General features: G+C 43.2%; 1 protein-coding gene and 1 long non-coding RNA gene across 3 annotated transcripts in view; one reads left to right on the top strand and one right to left on the bottom strand.

The window, feature by feature from the left end:
* LOC143303658 (uncharacterized) overlaps positions 1 to 23,225 on the bottom strand; it is a 139,681-nt gene that overhangs the window by 33,421 nt on the left and 83,035 nt on the right. The gene's annotated exons all lie outside the window — the stretch shown is intronic.
* Dhc93AB (Dynein heavy chain at 93AB) lies at positions 780 to 22,070 on the top strand. Its single transcript, XM_033347689.2, has 36 exons — positions 780 to 1,017; positions 1,125 to 1,357; positions 1,613 to 1,878; positions 2,085 to 2,491; positions 2,666 to 3,093; positions 3,387 to 3,628; positions 3,699 to 3,966; positions 4,355 to 4,898; positions 5,179 to 5,496; positions 5,761 to 6,115; positions 6,443 to 6,714; positions 6,776 to 7,156; positions 7,385 to 7,533; positions 8,279 to 8,524; positions 8,827 to 9,358; positions 9,804 to 10,368; positions 10,902 to 11,418; positions 11,883 to 13,759; positions 13,868 to 14,229; positions 14,332 to 14,808; positions 15,066 to 15,330; positions 15,435 to 15,784; positions 15,846 to 16,108; positions 16,420 to 16,716; positions 16,780 to 16,949; positions 17,104 to 17,407; positions 17,473 to 17,942; positions 18,349 to 18,903; positions 19,190 to 19,490; positions 19,578 to 19,859; positions 20,032 to 20,333; positions 20,434 to 20,561; positions 20,650 to 20,864; positions 20,923 to 21,279; positions 21,351 to 21,499; positions 21,764 to 22,070. The coding sequence occupies exons 1-36, from the start codon at positions 780 to 782 to the stop codon at positions 22,056 to 22,058; spliced, it is 13,380 nt and encodes a 4,459-aa protein (XP_033203580.2). The 3' UTR covers positions 22,059 to 22,070.

The following is a 23,225-nucleotide window of genomic DNA, read 5'->3' as shown; positions in this document are numbered from 1 at the left end:
AAGTGAAACGATCTCGCGTCAAAGTGCTCGATCGAAAGTTTACGACGAACGTAATCCGTGGACGCGAAACTCTGACTAACGTCCCCAGCGAGTACGAAAGAGTAAAATGGTACCTGCCAGTACGCGAAAGGCGGTATCGCGTGCGATGTCAGTCGTTCTCGAGAATATTCCGTGCGTCCCGTGACAATAGGTAGGCAACGAAGGTATAGGGTCGTCTAAAAGACACGAGTCTCCAATGCCAGAATGTAGTTCCGTTCGGTTCAGTCGGTGCCTGGTCTCTTGACCTGCTTGCACGACGGCCACCAAACGATTGGCATTTTTACCCCGCGTCCACCACTCCCCCTTTCGTGGTCACGTCAGCCTTTTACATATTTTCCATCCTTTGAGATACGCCAGCATTGTGTTACGCTTGCTTGGTCGCGTCACGAGAGTCCTAGCGTAGTTCTTTGAAGAGGAAATCCTGGTTGCCTGTTGTTGGAAGTTAAGCCAACGTTTCTTTCAAATTCTCACGTTTCGTACGATTTAATGTCTTTGGTAAATCAATTTCTCGATGATGAAGACGCGAACTAGCGAATAAAAGAGTAATATCTTACGTCAAGATTTCAAATCTACAGCAGAATTCCAATCGGATTAAAAATTTTCGACCCAAGTATATCAATTGAGAAAATAGTAAATACAATAAATATAAAAATAACATCTTACGTTGAGATCTAAAATCCCGAATCTAAACGTATAAACTGAGAATCTAAATAACTTATGCGAAATTTGTATAAGCAGAAATGGCTACTCCCGATGGACCGGCGGATTTTCGTTTGGATTACATCGGTGGTTTCGTGCAGAAGTCGCTGAAACTGAAGCCGGAGAAGTGGGCCAGATTACTCCTCACGGAGGAATACAGAAACGCTGTGCTGGATTTTGTTGATAATCCTCTGCCAGCTGCTCTTTTTGTAGCTTTGACACCGAACGCGCAATTGGTGGCTTCAACCTCGTTCCCTATACCATGTCAGAGAACCAAAGGTGAGTACGATAACGAAAACTTTCCAAAATATCCGCCTAAAGCAAAATTTTGAAAATTGTATTCACGTTATATTTATATTCATCACGTTATTTATATCTATATTCAGGTATTTACGTCGTGAAGATAGAACAGGCGCCATTACCCAAGGAGAAAGAAGTTTGTTCATCGATGCTGATATTGGGGGATCTGTCGTCTCGAGTTGTCGATCAATTAGCTACTTTGGTGGACAATTTATTCGCGCCCCTGTTGAGCAAAGCAGAGAATCACAAGGATTTGCCTGACGTCGCGATTCAGGACATCTGTAGACACGTTCATTCTCTTCGCGGTACTCTGTACCAAGTAAACTTTCTTTCTCTTCTGTAAAGATTTAGTTTTCATACGCGTGTTCTCAGTTTATACAGGGTGTCCCCGATTTAAAGATCAGAGATTCGGGAGCGTGCAGAATATCGATAAGATTAATTTATTTCTGTTTCATTTTGGAGAAAATCAGGAAGAAAGAACAAGGGACATGCTGTATATTTAGATTCGAAATGGTAGATTCAACAATGGTGTTGGCAGTACGAAATTGTACGAATGTTTTCCGTCGAAATACAGGTGAAAGGCCAGGTAAACGGCAGAACGGTGCTCCCAATGCCAGCCGGAATGGAGAGGGCAACGGAAGTGGAGAAGCTGGTGCGAACAGAAGGCCCCCAAGCTGTCGATCTGTATTTGAAGAGCGCCATCGAGGGTGTCGTGATAAAGTGGGCCTACTTGGTGAACGACGTTGTCACTCAGGAATCTGGCGCAGCTTTTGAGAATGGTCAAAATCCCACCCCCTATGTCGAGCTTGACTATTGGTCCACGAGACTAGCTAATTTAAGGTAGAGGATACCGAGTATCCATCTATGGCAACGTTTTCGTCGTCCTGGCATTTATTTATTTCTGATAAAAACGTCGAAAATAAGTATTTTTCCTATCAGACACGAAAAATGTAAGAAAGCTGAGCGGTAGGGTAACAATATTCTCCAAGTCTAACAAATTACAGTATCCAAAGGTTAATTATTATAGAAGAAGGATCGTTTTCCAGATATATCTACGATCAATTGCGAGAGGATCGCGTGAAGAAAATGGCGAGCATTTTGGAAACGACAGACAGCGCCTATTTCCCCTGCTTTCGCACCCTTTTCGATAACGTGGTATCCTCGATGGCAGAGGCGAAAGAGATATCTCTGTATCTATCTCCATTGGCCAAGTGTTTCAAAGCGGTCGAAGAGGTCGACTTCTCCGAGGCTAAGCCGCTAATGGCCACGCTGATACACTCGGTCGGATTAGCCTGGTCGAAATCTAGCTACTATCAGAGCTCCACCAAGGTGATCATCATGTTTCGACAGATTTCCAACCTGTTGATACAGGAGGCTCGTCGATTCCTCGACCCAACCTCCATTTTCCAGAGCGACGTTGACGAGGCTTTACAGCGTGTGCAAATATCTCGAGGTTAGAATCGATCAGAAGATCGTTCTCATCATTCGAGCACTATCTTTCTATGGCGATACCATTTCTTCAACTTCTAAGCCTCTTTTAATTTTACTTCTAACGTTGTTCCTAATTAATTTTTCGTCTCTTTCGGAGACTTTGTAGATCAAAAGCATTACACGCTCTTTCTTGCAGGCGTCTTGGAAGAGTTCAAACGACAATTCGAACTTAGGAAAGACATGCCAGCGATGAAACCCGATGCACCACCGTGGACCTTCAATTCCAGTGCCGTTTTCGCTCGCCTGGATGCTTTCTTGAAACGACTGAGCGACATCGAGTGGCTATTTAACACCGTGATGGAATTTTCCAAGCTGGAAAAGATAGAAATCGGCGGGATTCTCGGCCGATCCCTCAGCACCAGGATCGTCAACGTGTACAAAGAGTTCCAGCAGCTGTTCGTTTCTTTCACGGTGCGGGCAAACGACGCGCTCGAGCCAGACGACGAATCTTTCACCGTAGACTGTGCCAAGTTCAACGAGTCCATCACCGATCTCGATTGTAAATTGGCGGCCATTCTTTGCCAGGCTTTCGACGATTGCGGCAACCTCGAGAGCGTTTTCAAGGTACCGTATCTGGTAGACTTGGTCAACTGTGGTAGGATAAGTGGCGGAAAAACGGGCCATTTTTCAAAAAACTACAATTCTTCTATCGATCTGCTTTCACAGTGTAATAAAACGAAGAATTCGAAATAAACAAATTCCAAAAATAACGATCTTCGAAATTTCCTCAGTTTCTAGATGCGACAGACGCATAACTTCAACATAAACATAAAAACAAATATATTTTATAACAAATAAAAATTAATTTTTGTACGATAATTTTAACAACTAAAATTCTTACAAGTTCTTCGTTTCAGTTGATAAATATCGTTGGAACGGTGCTAGACAGGCCAATGATAAGCAAACAGTTCGCAAATCGCTACACCAGAATTTTGGATCTATTGAACGTCGAGCTGACTGTAGTCGAAGTTCTGTTTAATCGTGGCACTAGAGGCGCTCTAATTAATCTTCCACCTTTAGCCGCGGCTCTGACATTTATCACCATGCTCAGACAACGCATCGATCTTCCCGTTCAATCTTTCAAAGCTATTCAACATCCGTAAGTTGTTTAAATAGAGATTTATATTTGATAGAACAATTTAATTACAAAATAATTATACCGATCATAGAATAGTGAACAGCGAAGAGGGCCAGAATATAGAAAAACGTTATGAAAGGCTTATCCAGATCTTTAAGGATAAGGAGACTGAATTGTTCACGGAATGGGCACGAACCGTACCTGACGCAGTCGATATTGGACTGAATCGCAATATTCTCTATCGCGAGAAGGATTCCACGTTACTGCTCAACTTTGATCCCCAGCTTTTGTGTGTTTTAAAGGAAGTGAACTATCTGAAGCAAATGTCTCGATCAGACATTCCCGAAGAGGCAATAAAGGTATCTATCCACTTGACGTTTTTCCTATGTATCCCTACACGTATACCACCACAGCAAAATTTAGGCAAAACCTGATTTAACTGCACAATGACATTGTTACAACCGTTGCGTGTAACGCAGTGTAACGTGGCATAATAAAATTGCTATTTGGAAAAATTAAAGAATTGGCACGTGTAAAAGAGAAACATTTGGGAGCAGTTTTGTCATTCAGCTCTTTTCGCTGTCAATGTATAGATAAGAGAGACTGTTAATTAGTAATTCATTCTTGCGATAATAATTGAAATCGATAAACACTTGGACGAACCGTGCAATTAATTGATAATACTACAAATAAAATTCGTCAATAAGTGTGACAAGTTAAGGTGGTTTAATAGTCTTCGATATGTAGGTGTCGGAAAACGTCGAAACGTTCCGAAAGTTTCGCACGCTGCTAGCAGCCACGGTGTGTTCGTACAACAACGTGTGCAAGACGACCAGGCGAGTGGAGTTGCAGCTGATCGAGAAGGAGATAACTAGGATCGATTCGTTGGTGTCTCGAGGAGAAACAGAATTATGCTGGAAGTCGGACGGCGTTCTGGAGTACATCGTGGAATTGGGTGAACTCGTGGAGGGGCTCTGGAAGCGAATCAAATCGACCCAGACGAACGCCGAGAAGATCAAAGCGGTGTTGGACGCCTGGACGAGGACGCCTCTCATCGAGAGGAAGGATCGTCGTAAGGACGCTTTATTGTCGTTCGACGAGCGGCCAGAAAAAGTATCAAGACGTTACGGCGAGGTCGAGAGGGCTGCCGAACAGATTCATTCGTTGTTGGAAGAGAACAGGCTGCTTTTTCAAGTTTCCGACGAAATGGAGGAACCGTGGCAAAAATACGTAGATTACATCGATAGGATCGTGATGGAGTCCCTTCGAAGGGCTGTAGGGTGTTCGTTAGGTGAATGGGCCTCTCCATATTTTTCGTACAATTATTGTTTCAGGCTTTCGTTGTGGTTTCTTTAAATTCTCAAATTATGAAATCTCTTCAAATTTCCTGTTTTAGTCGATTAATGGCAATCGGCGAATCAATGGTCTGCAATTCTTAGAGCTAAATAAACTTTTACGTACAGATTTTTTTATAATCGTTTCTTCTGTATTGTGATGATTCTATTTAAGTACGTTGCTTCTGATTCTGTTAACCATAAAAGAGATTTCTTTTTCCCTTTTATTCGTACCAGGGTATTTGGTAGACAATATGGATTCCAATGAAGAAACTGAGCCGCTGTTAGAAGCGAAGTTAGAACTCAGGGAACCAGATCTCTATTACGTGCCTTCATTGGAACCCGACGATCCGGATGGATTGGACCAATTAATCTTGGCACTATTGAACGATATCATAGGGATGGCTGCACTGGTGCCACGATTAAAAAGAGATGCCATAGGATACAGCGAGGAACTAGAGGAAGATCCAGATATAAAGGGGATGAAAAATGAAATTATGAATAACGTTTCGACCGCGGTGGAGGAAGCTACCGAATTCTGCAGCAACTTCGAAGGTATAAATACCACGAAATACTAATCTAAATGCATAGAATTCGCGTAATGTGGAAAAAATACATAAGATATAGTAAAATGCAGGCTAATAGCTAATAACGATAATTTACTAATAGCAATACGCGTTGTACATCTTCAAACCTTCCGCAAACGTATAAAAATCTACTGCCTACGAATTATAATAGAATCAACGAACATCAGAGGATGTTTCTACGCTTGGTCTACTCTATGATCCACCCTCGTTCTTTGTCGTCTTATTTTATCAGGATACGCCTATCTCTGGTTGGACGATAGAGACATGGTGATGCAACAGTTTCTCGAGTATAGCCGACAATTGACGATGGAGGAAATGGAGATGGTGGCCGTGCAGGATCCCAAGGGGCCGACACGGTCACCGCCGAAAATGGAGCAATTCCGCGAGCAAATCGACCTTTACGAGGGCCTCTATCTCGAGATCGAGGAAATGGAACCATCGAAAGTGTTTTGTGGCTGGTTCAGGGTAAACCTCAGACCCTTCAGACAGTCGGTGCTGAACATGGTCTGCAAATGGTCCAGCATGTTCAAGAGACATCTGGTCGATCGCGTTACCAGCAGCCTCTCGGATTTGGGATCGTTTATAAGGTGTTTTCTCTTACGAGTTACCATTCTTTATACGAGCAAACGAAGAACGATTTCAACTGTTTCGTAGATCGATAGCTATGTTGGCAATCACGATATTCGTTGCACGTTCGATAATCTCGGGCTACTTGCGCACTTGGCTACTTTGATTTGTCTCCATAGATCGTCCTCTTTCCTTCGATCAGACGTAGAAGGAACGTCTGGCTTTCATATTTTTCTGATATTGAGAAATTTCCCGAAAGAGTAAAAATGGCTACCCAGAGAGCCAATATAAGGAAAAAGGAAGGAGCTGCTTTTCGATGGATTCTTCAATGTATATTTTATTCATAGACGAGCAGACGAGGGTTTGCTCCAACCAATACAACCAGGTGACTACGTCGGACTCGTTAGCGTGATGGGTTATCTCTTGCAAGTGAAAGAAAGGCAACCGACTACGGATGAAATGTTCCAGCCGTTGGAAGAGACGATCGAATTGTTGAAATTTTACGATCAGGATATCCCAGAGGAAGTAAACGTTCTGCTTCAAGAACTGCCCGAGCAATGGTCCAATACGAAGAAACTGGCGCTTATGGTTAAACAGCAAGTGGCACCCCTGCAAGCAGGTACATACATCTACATTCGTAGATATTAGGACAGCTGCTAATTTTGTACGAAATAAAACAGGTGAAGTGTCCAGAATACGAGGACGAATCTCCGCGTTCGACACGACCATAACTCACTACCGCGAAGCTTTTCGGCGCTACAGCTTCTTCAAACACGATTGTTCGAATCCTTACGAACTGTTAGACGAAGGACACAAGGAGATTCTGATGTTGGAACGTCAAATGAAAGACATCCAAGAGTCTGCATCGTTGTTCGAAGTTATGGTGCCAGAATTCAAAGTGTTGAAGCAGTGCAGAAGAGAGTTGAAGATGTTGAAGCAACTATGGGACTACGTGAATATCGTTAGAAGCTGTATAGAAGGATGGAAGACTACGCCTTGGAGAAAAATCGACGTAGAGAACATGGACATCGAGTGCAAGAAATTTTCCAAGGAGATACGAGGTTGGTGACACGATATTAACTCTACCGTGTTCTTTCAGTTGCATTTTTACCACGTTAAAAGATATCTCGTGTTTGTGCAAAATATGGAAAAATTGTTGTCGGCACGCCTGATTTTTTATTTCTATTTTGCGTTGAACGTTCTCTCGAAATATTAGAAACCCGTGTCGTTTGTCACTAAAACGAGTAAGCTGTCTTCAAACGTGTTTTTAATATACTAATTGCAATTAGCCCTGGACAAGGAAATGAGATCGTGGGACACTTTCGTATCATTGGAGGCAACCGTGAAGAATATGTTGACGTCCTTGAGGGCCGTAGCAGAACTCCAGAATCCAGCTATAAGGGAAAGACATTGGAGGCAATTAATGAATAGCACCAAGGTATCGGCGGAGGTTAAGAAACGAAGAATAGGTTTACGAAAAGGATAGAAAATGATTTATATTACGTTTTACATGATATCCAATTTTTATGAAAGACTTTACATATATATATTTTTTGTAAGAATTTTTTATATCATTGTACATGAAAAAGTTTTTGATGAATTTTATACGAAAAATAGTTATACATAAGGATTCAGTTTAGCATATTTTTACAAAAGTTCACCAAGATGTTTAGAGCGTTAGTTGCACCGCTGTATATACGCTATCGGTGTTGCAGAAACTGGGCGACATGACTCCAGAAATGACCGTAAGTCCACTGTAAATACTGGCACTTTGTTCTCTAAATAATTATTTCCAAAATTTTTAAGCACGAATATTTAAACCACCGTCACGATTCATCAATAAATGCATTATTAGTTACTCATCAGTGCATGTATCACGTATGTATGTGATCAAATAATTTGTACCATATTTTTATCATCGTTTTTCGTTCGTTCTATGTACCAGTCACTGTATATATTTCATCGAATAAATTGATTTTGCATTCGAAACGTTTAATTCTTCGTACACCTGGCTTTACGTTTATTTCTTCAAATTGTTCGTCAATGCTCACATTGCATAAATTTCAAATACATTCGCTATAATATATAATGTTAAACCATACATGATTCATAATGATACACGATATTCATAATTATAATGCTACGTATTTAGAGACATAGCCGGTAAAGACGAATGCGTTTAGGTACGATTCGTTATGGACGAGTCTACCACGTTGGCCGATCTTCTGGAGCTAAATCTTCACGAGTGCGAGGAAGAAGTGAAGAACATCGTGGACAAAGCCGTGAAAGAAATGTCTATGGAAAAGTACATGAGAGAATTGAACGCCACCTGGTCGAAAATGGAATTCGAGAAAGAAATTCACGCTAGAACTGGCGCTACCCTAATAAGAGCCAGCGAGGAATTGATCGAAACGTTGGAAGAGAACCAGGTACTTTCTACACGGATCGCTTGTTACGCACTCGAGCACGAATGTTGCAAGAATCGCAGAAATTTAGTGACTTTTGAACAAATTACAGAACCGATTTTTATCGCACTCGTCAGTTAGATTTGCACAATGTGATTCGTTTTACGTAGACTAAACCAGCAGAAATCGTACTTGGTGAAAATTTAAAGAGACTCAAGCGATTCGACGATGAGAGTTTGGAAAGATATTATAGCGAGTCAAGGCACAGTGCGATCGATTTTGGAGAAAATCGACTCGATTAGGGCCACCTTGTTTGCTTTTCATAGGTCCAGCTACAAAACCTTATCACTTCGAAGTTCATCGCCCATTTCCTAGAAGAAGTTTCCAGCTGGCAACGAAAGCTGAGCATCGCCGATCAAGTTACTACAATCTGGTTCGAGGTGCAACGAACCTGGATGCACCTCGAGAGCATCTTCACCTCCTCGGAAGATATAAGAAGACAATTGCCAGTGGATGCCGAGAGGTTCGATCGAATCGACAAGGAATTCAAGCAAATGACAGAGGAACTAGCGAAGACGCCAAACGTTGTGCAAGCAACGAACAGAGAAGGCCTGGTGTCTTCTCTCGATATCCTCCAAAAGGAATTGGTTCTCTGCGAGAAAGCCTTGGCAGAATATTTGGAAACGAAGCGTCTCGCGTTCCCGAGATTCTACTTCGTTTCGTCCAGCGATCTGTTGGATATTTTGTCGAATGGAAATCAGCCGGAGATCGTGGCCAAGCATCTGACAAAACTATTCGACTCCATGGCTCGATTGAAATTCGATGACGCGGCTGCTGGCTCGCCAAAACGCGTATTGGGTAAGTCGACCTCTGCAAGGAATAAAAGTTGATTTTTCGGAAATTCTTCGTCTGAGAAACGTACTGTAATATAAATTATATTATAAATTGTAAAGAGACTTTAAGTACATATTCATTCAACTCCACGTTCCTTTATAGATCCATATGTTGGGAGATACTATTACCATAGAACGATAGCCGTGAAGCTTTTTGCCTCAAAAAATTTCGTCTGTAACTCTAAGCGTACCACTGATCTTCTCTGCACGTATCACGTGCGACTAAATATTTTTATAATAACAAACCTTTACTAGTTTGTGCTGTGTAAAAGTCTCGTATCTTTCGAACACATGGACTGCCACGCAACTATTATATATTTCGCCCTGGGAGCCGTGACAAATTAAAATATACTACGCCAAAACGTTTAATTTTTCATACATTTTATGCAATGAAATACTCCTGTTTCAAGGTATGTTCGCGAAAGATGGAGAGTACGTGGAATTCGCAAACTGCGAGATGAGCTGCGAGGGCGCAGTGGAGGCATGGTTAAATCGTCTGCAACAAGCGATGAGAGTCACAATAAGATACTATTTCAGCGAGGCTGTGATAACTTACGAGGAGAAGTCCCGAGAACAATGGCTGTTCGACTATCCAGCTCAAGTTTCTCTCTGTGGAACGCAAATTTGGTGGACGACCGAGGTGAACATCGCGTTCGCCAGACTGGAAGAGGGTTACGATAATTCTCTGAAAGACTATCTAAAGAAACAGATCTCTCAATTAAGTACACTGATCACGCTATTGATCGGAGAGCTAACGAAACAGGAGAGACAAAAGGTGATGACGATCTGCACTATCGATGTACATTCTCGAGACGTGGTGGCGAAGCTAGTGCAGTCCAAGGTGGAGACGTCGCAGGCGTTCCAATGGCAGAGTCAACTTCGCCATCGTTGGGACGAAAAGGAGAAGGATTGCTTTGCTAATATTTGCGACGCGCAGTTTAAATACTCTCACGAATACTTGGGAAATACTCCCAGGTCCGATGGTTCTTCGTCTCCTCTCCTTTGCATCTCTGTTAATTTTCGCAGTAGGGATTATGGAATCTAGCGACTGGTTCATTGATACTTGCGTTAAAATATTGCTCGTTACTGTTCTTTATACGCTTCATGTTTACTCGTAGTTTGAATTTTCAATTCCTTGGATAAAATCGATTTTTCTTTATTCATCTTTAACTGAGTAATCATAGAAGTGTCTCGTCAAAGATCGATTCAGTTAATAGGCTAATATTTTCCCATAAACGTTACGAAAAGCATCATAAATGATTAAAAAAAAACAACGGTGCCTGAGAAGCTCGACTTGATCGTCTCCACATTTCTTTTTTAATCTTTTAATTAGATACATAAGTGTACGATTAGTATCTATACTTTTCAATTTACGGAGAAGATCGACGTGGCTTCTCAACAGTCCAAATAGTAACCGGACTGTAATAACATGAGAATTAATAGTTATAATTAGACAGGATTCCTTAAAAGTTTCCTAATTCTCACTAAATCATTTCTCTTCTATGCAGATTGGTCATAACACCATTGACGGATAGATGTTACATAACCCTGACCCAATCTCTTCATTTAATAATGGGTGGTGGACCAGCAGGCCCAGCGGGCACTGGAAAAACCGAAACCACCAAAGATCTAGGCAGAGCTCTCGGCATAATGGTCTACGTGTTCAACTGTTCCGAGCAGATGGACTACAAATCCTGCGGTAACATCTATAAAGGATTAGCTCAAACTGGCGCCTGGGGTTGTTTCGACGAGTTCAACCGAATCACGGTCGAAGTACTCTCCGTAGTAGCTGTCCAAGTGAAATCGATTCAGGACGCCATTCGAGATAAGAAAGAGAAATTCAACTTCATGGGAGAAATAATCGGCCTCGAACCAACGGTTGGTATATTCATCACGATGAATCCAGGTTACGCAGGACGAACAGAATTACCGGAGAATTTAAAAGCCTTGTTTCGACCGTGTGCCATGGTAGTCCCCGATTTTGAACTCATCTGCGAGATTATGTTAGTGGCAGAGGGATTCCAGGTAGGAATCATGGTTTTGTACGTTATATTAAATAAATTCGTGTACGCGTGTATCAAAGCTACGTCTATACTTTGATCTATGCACCTTTTGTATTATTTCACGCGTATTTTGATTCGTGTGATTCCTACAACTACGAACTTTGGTTAAGCTACGAATTTGCGCAAGGAAAATACGATTATGCAACATTTTCATGTTACAGATACAAAAATAAATATTAGTACCGCTCCCATTAACAAAATTTATTCGAATACACGTGTACACGTACATTAACCTGGTCTACTTCAAAAGTTTTAAAAATCTTTGAAAGGTCTCTTAGAAGATATTTCTTACACGAAGGAGAATTTTTAAATTTTTATCTTTCCAACTCTGCATATACTTCCCCTGTCCCTCTATCGCCTCACCGGTCATCCTCTAATCTTTCTATAATATTAAAAACATACGAAATAGGGTTCTCGAAATTACAGGATGCGAGAGTTCTAGCGAGAAAGTTCATTACGCTATATACTCTATGCAAGGAGTTGTTATCAAAGCAGGACCATTATGACTGGGGACTGCGCGCGATAAAGTCGGTCCTCGTGGTCGCCGGAAGTCTGAAGAGGGGAGACCCCGGCAGACCGGAGGAAGAAGTGCTCATGAGAGCTCTTCGAGACTTCAACATTCCCAAAGTGGTTTCCGACGATCTGCCTGTGTTTATGGGTTTGATAGCCGACCTGTTCCCCGCCTTGGACGTTCCCAGAAAACGCGACGTGGAATTCGAGAAGATGGTTAAACAGGCAGCAGCTGATTTGATGCTGCAACCAGAAGACGGCTTCATCCTCAAAGTCGTTCAGTTGGAGGAACTATTAGAAGTACGGCACTCGGTTTTCATCGTGGGAACTGCAGGATCCGGAAAGACTCAAGTTTGGAAGTCGTTGTTTAGAACATATCAGAACATGAAGAGGAAGCCTGTATACAACGATTTGAATCCGAAAGCTGTGACGAATGACGAATTATTTGGAATAATTAATCCAGCGACCAGAGAATGGAAGGATGGCTTGTTCTCGGTTATTATGAGAGAACAGGCTAACTTAGGCGGAGAGAATCCTAAGTGGATAGTTTTAGATGGCGATATAGATCCCATGTGGATCGAGTCATTGAACACTGTCATGGACGATAACAAGGTTCTGACTTTAGCTAGTAACGAGAGAATAGCTTTGACTCCTGTGATGAGGCTGCTCTTCGAGATCTCTAATTTGAGAACTGCTACTCCAGCTACCGTATCCAGAGCGGGGATTTTGTATATCAATCCTCAGGATCTAGGCTGGAATCCTTACGTCACGAGCTGGGTGGAGAAAAGAACGTCGCCAATTGAAAAATCCAATTTGGTTATGTTATTTGACAAGTACATCCCTGCTTGCTTGGAAACGTTAAGAACAAGATTCAAAAAGATAACACCGATCGCAGATATGGCGCACGTACAGATGCTATGTCATCTTCTTCACTGTCTTCTCAAGCCAGAATTAACCTCCGCTGATTTTTTGAAGGAACATTATGAACTCTACTTTGTTTTCGCTGCCGTTTGGGCTTTTGGTTCCTCGATGTTCCAAGATCAAACGATAGATTATCGCGTAGAATTTAGTAAGTGGTGGATAAATGAATTTAAACAGATTAAGTTTCCCTCGCAAGGCACCGTGTTTGATTATTATATAGACTCTGAGACAAAGAACTTCGTTCCGTGGTCTCAGCGTTTGCCAAAGTTCGAATTGGACCCTGAACTGCCTCTGCAAGCTGTTTTGGTTTACACTGCGGAGTCTATTCGAATTAGGTACTTCTTAGATTTATTAATGGCCGAGAAACATCCAGTGATGTTAGTTGGAACAGCTGGTTGCGGGAAGACTGTTCTCGTAGCAGAGAAACTTCTACAGTTACCTGAAAATTACACAGTATCCAATGTACCCTTTAATTTTTACACTTCTTCGGAGATGCTGCAGAAGATTCTGGAGAAGTCTCTGGAGAAGAAAGCTGGTAGAAATTACGGCCCACCTGGGAATAAAGCCTTGGTGTATTTCATCGATGATTTGAATATGCCAGAAGTTGACGCTTATGGAACCGTCCAACCGCATACTTTGATCCGTCAGCATTTGGATTACGGTCACTGGTACGATAGAACGAAGCTAACTCTGAAAGATATTCACAACTGTCAATACGTTAGCTGTATGAATCCTACGGCTGGATCTTTCACCGTCAATCCTAGATTGCAGAGACACTTTTCCGTGTTTGCGGTCAGTTTTCCTAACAGCGATTCGTTGACGACTATTTATTCGTCTATCTTGAGGCAGCATTTGTCCAACATCGAACACAGGTAAGCTTCGAAAATAAATTATTGTATGAAGCGAAGCAGTACAAGAAAATGAAACACCTAAGTATCTTCGTTGTTCGATCATTGTATGATAATTAATGCATTTCATAGGTTTCCCATTTCTGTCGTCGAAATGTGTAACAGCATTGTTCAAGCGTCGATTCAGCTCCATCATCGTTGCGCTCAAATGTTCCTCCCAACAGCAGTGAAATTCCATTATATCTTCAATCTTCGTGACTTGTCAAACTGCTTTCAAGGATTATTATTCAGTGGGAACGAGTGTCTACAGTCTTCTATAGACTTAATCAGATTATGGCTCCACGAGACGCATCGCGTTTACGGAGATAAGCTTACAGATGAAAAGGACATAGAGAGCTTTTCTAAACTACAATTGGATATTTTGAAGAAGAACGTGGAGGAAATTGACGAGGGTGCCATTTTGGAGAAGCCTAATATCTACTGTCATTTTGCAGGTGCGCAAATGCTTGGAAATATTTCGCTAAAAATCGCGTACCACTTGGATCTCAAACACGCCACGAGAAAGAAAAAATTGAATAAATTTGTTATATTGCAAGGTGGAGTCGGAGAGCCAAAGTACATGCCGGTGAAGGACTGGGCAACTCTGCATCGATTGCTATCGGAAGCAATGGTCAGCTACAACGATCTGGTAGCTGCTATGAATCTGGTGCTGTTCGAGGACGCCATGATGCACGTGTGCCGGATAAACAGGATCTTGGAGTCGCCTCGAGGCAGCGCTCTCCTCGTCGGTGTGGGAGGTTCTGGCAAACAAAGCTTGTCACGATTGGCTGCTTTCATAAGCTCGCTGGAGGTATTCCAAATTCAGTTGAAGAAGGGTTATGGAATCGTCGATCTGAAATTGGAGCTCGCTGTTCTGTATAACAAGTCGGGTTTGAAGAATCTGGGCATCGTGTTTTTGATGACCGACGCTCAAGTGGCGAACGAACAATTCCTCGTGCTGATCAACGACATGCTTGCTTCTGGCGAGGTTCCAGATCTCTTCGCCGAGGACGAAGTGGAGAACATAATAGCAGGTCGATGAATATTTCAGGTTGTTTGTTTTTTCTTCCGGAACAAGGATCATCAACTTCAAAATCCCTGTGATTCAACTCGTTCCTTTTTTCTCTTTTTTTTTTTCTTTAAACCACTCCAAACTAATTTCTATTCGAAACACGATGCCTAAGTCATTCGTTTACTTTTATCTTTTTACAATAAGGATTATCACGTACATAAAATTCGTACGATTTAATTCGCTAAAGTATTTTTCGACGATCGATATACTCGGTCGCAGGAGTTCGTAACGAGGTGAAGGGCGCTGGTATGTTAGATACCCGCGAGAATTGTTGGAAGTTCTTCATCGACCGGGTGCGCCGCCAGCTTCGGATAGTTCTCTGCTTCTCCCCTGTCGGATCCACTTTAAGGATTCGCTCGAGGAAATTCCCGGCCATAATAAATTGCACGGCGATAAACTGGTTCCACGAATGGCCGCAAGAAGCTTTGATGTCTGTGTCGAAGAGGTTTCTGCAGGAGTTAGACGAACTTCCGGAAAATTACAGGTAGAGCGGAGAATATCGATCGGGACGCCCCTGAAACGCGTGGTACGCGCCTTCAATAGCGGAGAGGATGCTGAGCAATAAATATACGGATGCTTTCGATACAGGGAGGCTGCGGCGAAATTTATGGCCCACGCTCACACGACCGTCAACGCAGCCAGCAGACATTATTTGGCCAGCGAGCGCCGATACAACTATACCACACCAAAGTCCTTTCTCGAGCAGATCAGTTTGTACACTAGATTGTTGAAAACGAAGGCTTGCGAGCTTCGTGGTCGAGTAGCTAGGCTGGAGAACGGTTTGGAAAAGCTTCGTTCGACTGCGGTACAGGTGGATAAATTGAAAGAGAAACTGGCGATGCAAGAGGTAGAATTGCAACAGAAGAACGACGCAGCCGATGCTCTGATCGCCATTGTTGGTATCGAGACGGACAAAGTACAAAAGGAGAAGGCTATAGGTAAATCCTTTAGGTAAACCAGTACCTTTTGCTCGTATTTCACGTTTTGTGTTTCGTATAGCGGACGAGGAAGAGTCGAAGGTTGCTATAATAGCTGAAGAGGTATCGAAGAAACAGAGGGACTGCGAAGTGGACTTGATGAAGGCAGAACCGGCTCTCTTGGCTGCCCAAGAGGCTCTGAATACACTGAACAAGGCGAATCTGACGGAATTGAAGTCGTTTGGTTCGCCACCAGGTGCTGTAACGAACGTAACTGCCGCTGTGATGGTTCTCTTGGCTCCAGCTGGGAAAATACCCAAGGACAGGAGCTGGAAGGCTGCCAAGGTACTTGGAACAAGGTCATCGCTAGTCCGTGCTCGACCGTACACCTAAGCTGGATAGTTATAAACGCATAGAACGGACTATAGTATCAAGATTTCTCAAAATCTTTTGGCCGGAAATCTTTAGTCCACCATCACCGCTGTCTTTTTCTTTATTATTTTTGCATATTCCTTTGAAAACTTACTTTCCGAGCTAATTTGCCTCGAGAGAAGTTCAGAAATACGCGAGAAGATCACGAAGGAAAAAAATCACTGCGAGTTTTAGCGAATTATACCACTCTACGTGAGATTGTTTCATCCACGTTGTTTCTTCAGATCATGATGGCGAAGGTCGACACGTTCTTGGACTCCCTAATCAACTACGACAAAGAAAATATACATCCGGAAGTAATCAAGGCGATCCAGCCGTATCTAAAAGACTCCGAATTCGAGCCAGAATTCGTGAGATCGAAATCAGCGGCAGCTGCGGGTCTCTGTGCCTGGGTGATCAACATTATCAAGTTTTACGAGGTGTTCTGCGACGTGGAGCCAAAGAGGAAAGCGTTGGCACAGGCGAACGCAGATTTGGCCGCTGCTCAGGAGAAGTTAAGCGTGATCAAACGCAAAGTTGTTGTACGTAAACTCTGTTAAACGTGATTCCGAACAAGTTTAGTTAGAGTGCTGTTTCTGGAACAGTCGTTGGAAGAGCAATTGGCGAAGCTGACGGCGGACTTCGAGCAGGCAACGTCCGAGAAGCTCAAGTGTCAACAAGAGGCGGATGCGACCAACGCTACGATTGCTCTGGCTAACAGATTGGTCGGTGGGTTGGCCTCGGAAAATATACGATGGGCGGATTCCGTAGCCAAGTACGTGCAAAATTATAGGCATATATAGCTAATTTAACAAATTCTAAAAGTTTCAAGCGCTTAGTAATACCCAAGGCGTATGTCTAATTTTCTGTAGACGTCTTAACACTTACGAACACTATTGTACAGATTCTTTAAAGAAAAAATTCTAAAGTTTCATGCAACAAACGTCCACCCTACCCGGTGACGTTCTCCTGGTGACATCGTTCATATCTTACGTGGGATGTTTCACGAAACAATTTCGCCAGGATCTGCTACACAAGCAATGGCTACCGTTTTTACGTAACGTAGAACCGACGGTTCCAATCACGGAGGGGCTGGACCCTCTGTCGTTACTGACGAACGACACACAGATAGCCAAGTGGAACAACGAAGGACTTCCAAACGATAGAATGTCGACGGAAAACGCAACTATTCTGACGAGTTCCGACCGATGGCCCTTAATGATCGACCCTCAGGTATAGGTCTATCTGTCACGAGGTCGCCTAACGTCACTCGGATCTCCATCATTATTTTTCCTTAGCTGCAGGGAATTAAATGGATCAAGCAGAAATACGGGGAGGAACTTCGTGTCATTAGGCTCGGGCAGAAGGGTTACTTGGATGTCATCGAGCAATGTCTAGCAACCGGGTCGACCGTGCTCGTCGAGAACATCGGCGAAACGGTCGATCCGGTGTTGGATCCACTGTTAGGCAGAAACTTGATTAAGAAGGGTCGGGCGATTAAGATCGGCGACAAGGAGGTCGAATACAATCCGCTGTTCAGATTATTATTGCACACGAAGCTGGCTAATCCCCATTACAAGCCCGAGATGCAGGCTCAAACTACTCTAATTAATTTCACGGTAACGAGGGACGGTCTCGAGGATCAATTACTAGCGGAGGTAGTGAAAGCCGAGCGACCGGATCTCGAGGAGCTGAAGGCTGAGCTCACCAGACAGCAGAACGATTTCAAGATTACGCTCAACAGTTTGGAAGATTCCCTTTTATCGAGGTACGTTGCTCGTTCGACCTTTCACAACAATTTCCATTTCCTTTGCTCTCGGCGTCAGTGTTTCCCAACCTTTTCTCAGTCATCACTCCCTTTCGTATTACCCAGATAACCCGAGACCCTCCCTTCTATGTAATTATGTACCAAGATTACCGATAAAAACGCGATAAGTATATTTTTATCGATTACTTTGTTTCACTGTCGTTTTACGATTAAAAAGGAAACATTATCGTCTATTCCCCCCTTCTGATCTTCTTATAGAAAGTGGTACACAGGTTGGGAACTCGAATTCTATAGTTAGCCCCTCTATCCTCTTGTTTTCGTCTTGTTTCTCAGCGAATTTCAAAGGATTTATAGCGATGGAAATACAATTCGATTTGATACGATAAAATAACAATTTCGTGGACAGATTGTCTTCAGCGGGCAGCAACGTTTTAGAGGACACGTCGTTGGTGGAAAATCTGGAGACGACGAAGAGGACCGCGGCAGAAATCGAGTCGAAGGTGACGGAAGCCCGCGGCACAAGCCGTGAGATCGACGCCGCGAGAGAATTGTATCGACCAGCGGCAGCCAGAGCTTCTCTCCTCTACTTCATCCTGAACGATCTGAACACCATCAATCCAATCTATCAATTTTCCTTGAAAGCTTTCAGCGTGGTGTTTCAAAAAGCCATCTCGAAGGCCGATCCCGCCCCAGACGTGTCCGCGAGAGTGAAGAATCTGATCGAGTGCATCACCTATTCCGTGTTCATGTACACTAGCAGAGGGTTGTTCGAGTGCGACAAACTGATCTTCGCGTCGCAGATGGCGTTTCAGATACTACTCGCTAGGAACGAGGTGACTGCAGCAGAGTTGGACTTCCTCTTACGGTTCCCCATCACGCCGCACGTTACATCCCCCGTTGATTTCCTTTCCAATATCAGCTGGGGTGGAATTAGGAGTCTCGCTAGCAGAGAAGAATTTCGGTAATCGAAATTTCACGTACTCTTTTATCTTAAATCGTCCGTAACAGGTTAAAAATCGTAATGATGCAAGTAAAAATTAGGAGAATTTAGACTTCATCGGAAATTCCAACTTTTGAACGAGCAGTGTTAGCGATTTAGTTCCATTTGATTGGTGGCGTTATAGCTTTATTTTTATTTTTATTTTGTAATAAAGTAATACGATAGCATAATAATAAACGAAAGTCAAAATATTGAGAATTTGGAAGTATCGTTACTGGTTGCGTACGGTGATGTTTCTTTTGCGCAGCAATTTAGACAGAGACATAGAGACTTCGGCAAAGAGATGGAAAAAATTGGTGGAATGCGAATGTCCGGAACGAGAGAAATTCCCGCAAGAATGGAAGAACAAAACGACTATTCAGCATCTGTGCATGCTCAGGGCACTGCGACCCGATAGAATGACCTACGCAATCGCAGCATTCATCGAAGAGAAGCTTGGTCCAAGGTATATCGAAGGTAGAACCGTCGAGTTCGCAAAATCTTACGAAGAAACCAGCCCTTCTACGCCCATCTTCTTTATCCTTTCTCCTGGCGTGAATCCTTTGAAGGTAACGGAACATTTCCGGAATGAACAAAAGCATTCACCTTGTCCCACAACTTTCACCTGGCAAACCTATGAATTTTCATTTAATCAGGATGTAGAGGACCTGGGTCGTCGCTTGGGTTACACGTTGGATAATCAAAATTTCCACAACGTGTCGCTGGGTCAGGGACAGGAATCCGTTGCAGAAGAAGCTATGGACGTGGCCGCAAAGAACGGCCATTGGGTGATTTTGCAGAATATTCATTTGGTGAAAAAATGGCTGCCATTGTTGGAAAAGAAATTAGAAATGGCCGCAGAGGGCTCGCATGAGAATTACAGGGTGTTCATGAGCGCGGAACCAGCTAGTACACCAGCAGGACACATCATTCCTCAAGTAACATTTTATGCTTAATATCGTTGTGTCCTCGAGCACGAATATATGGTCGTAGGAGATAAAGTTCGAGAGCGTATAAAAAGCTGCAAGTTCACCGAGTTTTCGGCTCGAGACACAACGATATGGAATTTGATGCTGTAAAACACTAAAAGGTTAATGAAAGATTAATTAGGGGATCCTCGAGTCGTCCATTAAGATTACGAACGAACCACCCACGGGGATGCAGGCGAATCTGCACAAAGCTCTGGACAATTTCACCCAAGAGACGTTGGAGATGTGCAGCAAGGAGGCAGAGTTCAAGGCCATTCTATTTTCCCTCTGTTACTTCCACGCGGTGGTCGCGGAGCGCCGGAAATTCGGCCCACAGGGCTGGAATAAAATCTATCCCTTCAACGTAGGCGATCTTCACATCAGTGTCAGCGTGTTGTACAATTATTTGGAAGCTACGTCGAAGGTGCCTTGGGAGGATTTGAGGTCCGTCTCGATTTATTTCGTTATTTTTCAGCAGATTGAACAATTCTAACCGGTCGTTTGTCACATTCTTTTCACAACGCACTCGTGCACATTTGTAAAGGTATCTTTTCGGCGAAATTATGTACGGCGGACATATAACCGACGACTGGGACAGAAGGCTGTGTGTCTCCTATCTCGAGGAATTAATGCAACCCGAATTGGTCGACGGAGAGTTGCACTTAGCGCCAGGTAACAAGTTTCTCGTTAGAGTTGGAGCATTTTTATCGATGGTTCTTCTCGTAATTGGAGAGCAATTAACGATTTAAATATTACAAAGGATTCCCAGCGCCACCGAATACGGATTTAGTCGGTTACCATGCCTACATCGACGAAGCGATGCCTGCGGAATCACCCTATTTGTACGGTCTACACCCAAATGCTGAAATAGGTTTCTTAACGATGACTGCGGAGAATCTCTTTAAAACCGTCTTTGAGATGCAACCGAGGGACGCGGGTAGCTCTGGAGGACAAACAGTGACCAGGGAAGAAAAGGTAGTCGTTTAATCTGTTCCATATTAACCATCAGACGATAACTTCGCTGTGTTGAAAGGTGAAGCAAATACTGGACGAAATAATGGAGAAACTTCCAGAGGAGTTCAACATGGCCGAAATAATGGGCAAAGTGGAAGAAAGGACTCCGTACGTGATCGTAGCATTCCAAGAGTGCGAACGAATGAATCATCTGACCACGGAAATAAAACGGTCGTTGCGTGAACTGGATTTAGGCCTGAAGGGAGAGCTAACGATCACTTCAGATATGGAGGACTTGGAAAACGCGTTGTTCCTTGACCAAGTGCCACCTGTTTGGGCTCAAAGGGCTTATCCGTCTTTATTAGGACTGGCAGCTTGGTTCGTCGACCTGTTACTACGGATCAGAGAATTGGAAACGTGGTCCACTGACTTTGTCGTAAGATAGGGAAATAAAAGGATAACCGATACGTTAAAGTTATCGTTATTACGAGTGAATTATCGTTTCAGTTGCCACCATCGGTCTGGTTGGCCGGGTTCTTCAATCCTCAGTCGTTGCTCACGGCCATCATGCAATCGACAGCTAGGAGACAGGAACTTCCGCTTGATAAAATGTGCTTGCAATGCGACGTGACGAAGAAAAACAAGGAGGAGTTCACGTGCGTGAATTTCATCTTATTTATTTGGAATTTAGAATTACCAATGAATTAAGTTGGTTGATCTGATCGTTTCAAGGCACAAATTTTTAATACATTAAATTATTTAACCGTTTTTCGTAAAAAACGACTGAAGAAAAAAGGAACGGAAACTGAACGAGATCGTTGCACGGGCAATTATGTTTAAAATTGCTTATTTCAAGTTCTTCGTCATTTTACCACCCTTTCGAAGGGTCAACGTTGACTGTTGTCTTTTTTATATATCAGGGCAGCTCCCAGAGACGGTGCATATATTCATGGGATATTTATGGAGGGAGCACGATGGGACGTGCAGTCTGGCATTTTAGTCGATTCGAAACCGAAAGAACTGTTTCCTGTGATGCCGGTGATCAACGTAAGAGCGATTACACAAGATAAACAGGACTTGAGGAATATGTACGAGTGCCCTGTTTATAAAACGAGAACTCGAGGACCTACCTACGTGTGGACTTTCAATTTGAAGACGAAAGATAAGGCTGCAAAGTGGACGTTGGCAGGTGTAGCGTTGTTGCTTCAAACCTGAATACTTGTAAGATATCGATGACGAGAGTTTCTACGAATAAATAATTAGAACAGTAGAGAGTGAATAAAATTTACGATGTAGATTTTAGTAGAAGATTTTAATAGAGACGCGTAAAAAGGAAACCCCAAACAGCGATTCATTCCCATAAATACCAGGCCGGGCAATTGCGGCGAAGAAAGGAGAGAATAATTCGAGCGTGAATCTCGAAGGACCTATCGAACGAAGCAGGATATCACGGGATGGGCTAATCGGCCGAGAGTTAATAAACCGTAAGACGATAGAAAATCGACGCGGTGGATCGTTCGGTTTCCGTTTCGTTCGAGGGACAAAGTATTCCGTGATCCGTGGAAGAGGAAGAAATTATCCGTTATTCGGCGAAACAAAAGGTCCCTCGAAGGTTTGCCCTTCGAAAGGATCGATACTCGCGGCTCCAGAGACAAAACAGGACCGTGTACGAAACGTTGGTCAATTTAATATACGAGGCAGAAAAGAGGGAGCGAAGGGTCGGAGAAAGAAAAAGGAAGGGAAAACGGCATGGAGCGAGCCTTGTAAAGGTGAAAACGCATAGAGGATACAAGGTTTGCCCACCTCGGGGACATAAAAGCTTTCAGATTGCGGCACGGGATCAAAATTGTATCATGTTAGCGAGAGAAATTAGATTTCCTTTCCGCGGGAACGTCGAACCGCGCGCAAGCAGAAACGATCTCTTTCTTCCGCGAGCGGAGAATGGAATCCTATCAAATATGCAGAGGTTATTAGCTCTCGAAGGAGAACGGAAAAATGTTTACCCTCCAACTTTCCCCAGGTTCCACCGTTTCTGGCTGGATTTTATCCAGCCTTTCGTCAAGCCTCCCTTTAAAACACAGGGACGATAAACTCTTGTTGATCAACTTGTTAACTAATGCAGGCGCGTCGCTTGTCTCCAACCGTTTCTTTCTCCAGGAACTGTGGATTCTTTAATGCGGCAAGTTTCCTTTGAAAGTCTGCTCTTTCGAAGATAACGAGCTACGTTTTAAAGTTCCTGTTTAAAGTACCAAATTTTCATCCGCTTCACAGTCCCGCCTCATAAACTTTTTATAAGGGCTGATCAGAAACTAAGGTTCCCTCGGTAATAGTCCCTCGTATGTTAATTTAGCTTTCTTGTTCGTAGAAATTATTTGTGTCTCA

The sequence above is a fragment of the Bombus vancouverensis genome, chromosome 15 (genome assembly GCF_051014615.1).
Source record: "Bombus vancouverensis nearcticus chromosome 15, iyBomVanc1_principal, whole genome shotgun sequence".
Lineage (NCBI taxonomy): Eukaryota > Metazoa > Arthropoda > Insecta > Hymenoptera > Apidae > Bombus > Bombus vancouverensis.
The sequence above is the reverse complement of the archived record's forward strand: the minus strand, read 5'-3'. Positions and strand labels throughout refer to the sequence as shown.

Excerpts from the sequence above, each read along its gene's own strand:
- Dhc93AB (XM_033347689.2), top strand. The coding sequence starts at position 780 with ATGGCTACTCCCGATGGACCGGCGGATTTTCGTTTGGATTACATCGGT. Across the intron at positions 2,492-2,665 it reads GCGTGTGCAAATATCTCGAG|GCGTCTTGGAAGAGTTCAAA; the intron begins GTTAGAATCGAT and ends TCTTTCTTGCAG. Across the intron at positions 16,950-17,103 it reads TGGGCGGATTCCGTAGCCAA|TTTCATGCAACAAACGTCCA; the intron begins GTACGTGCAAAA and ends AAAATTCTAAAG.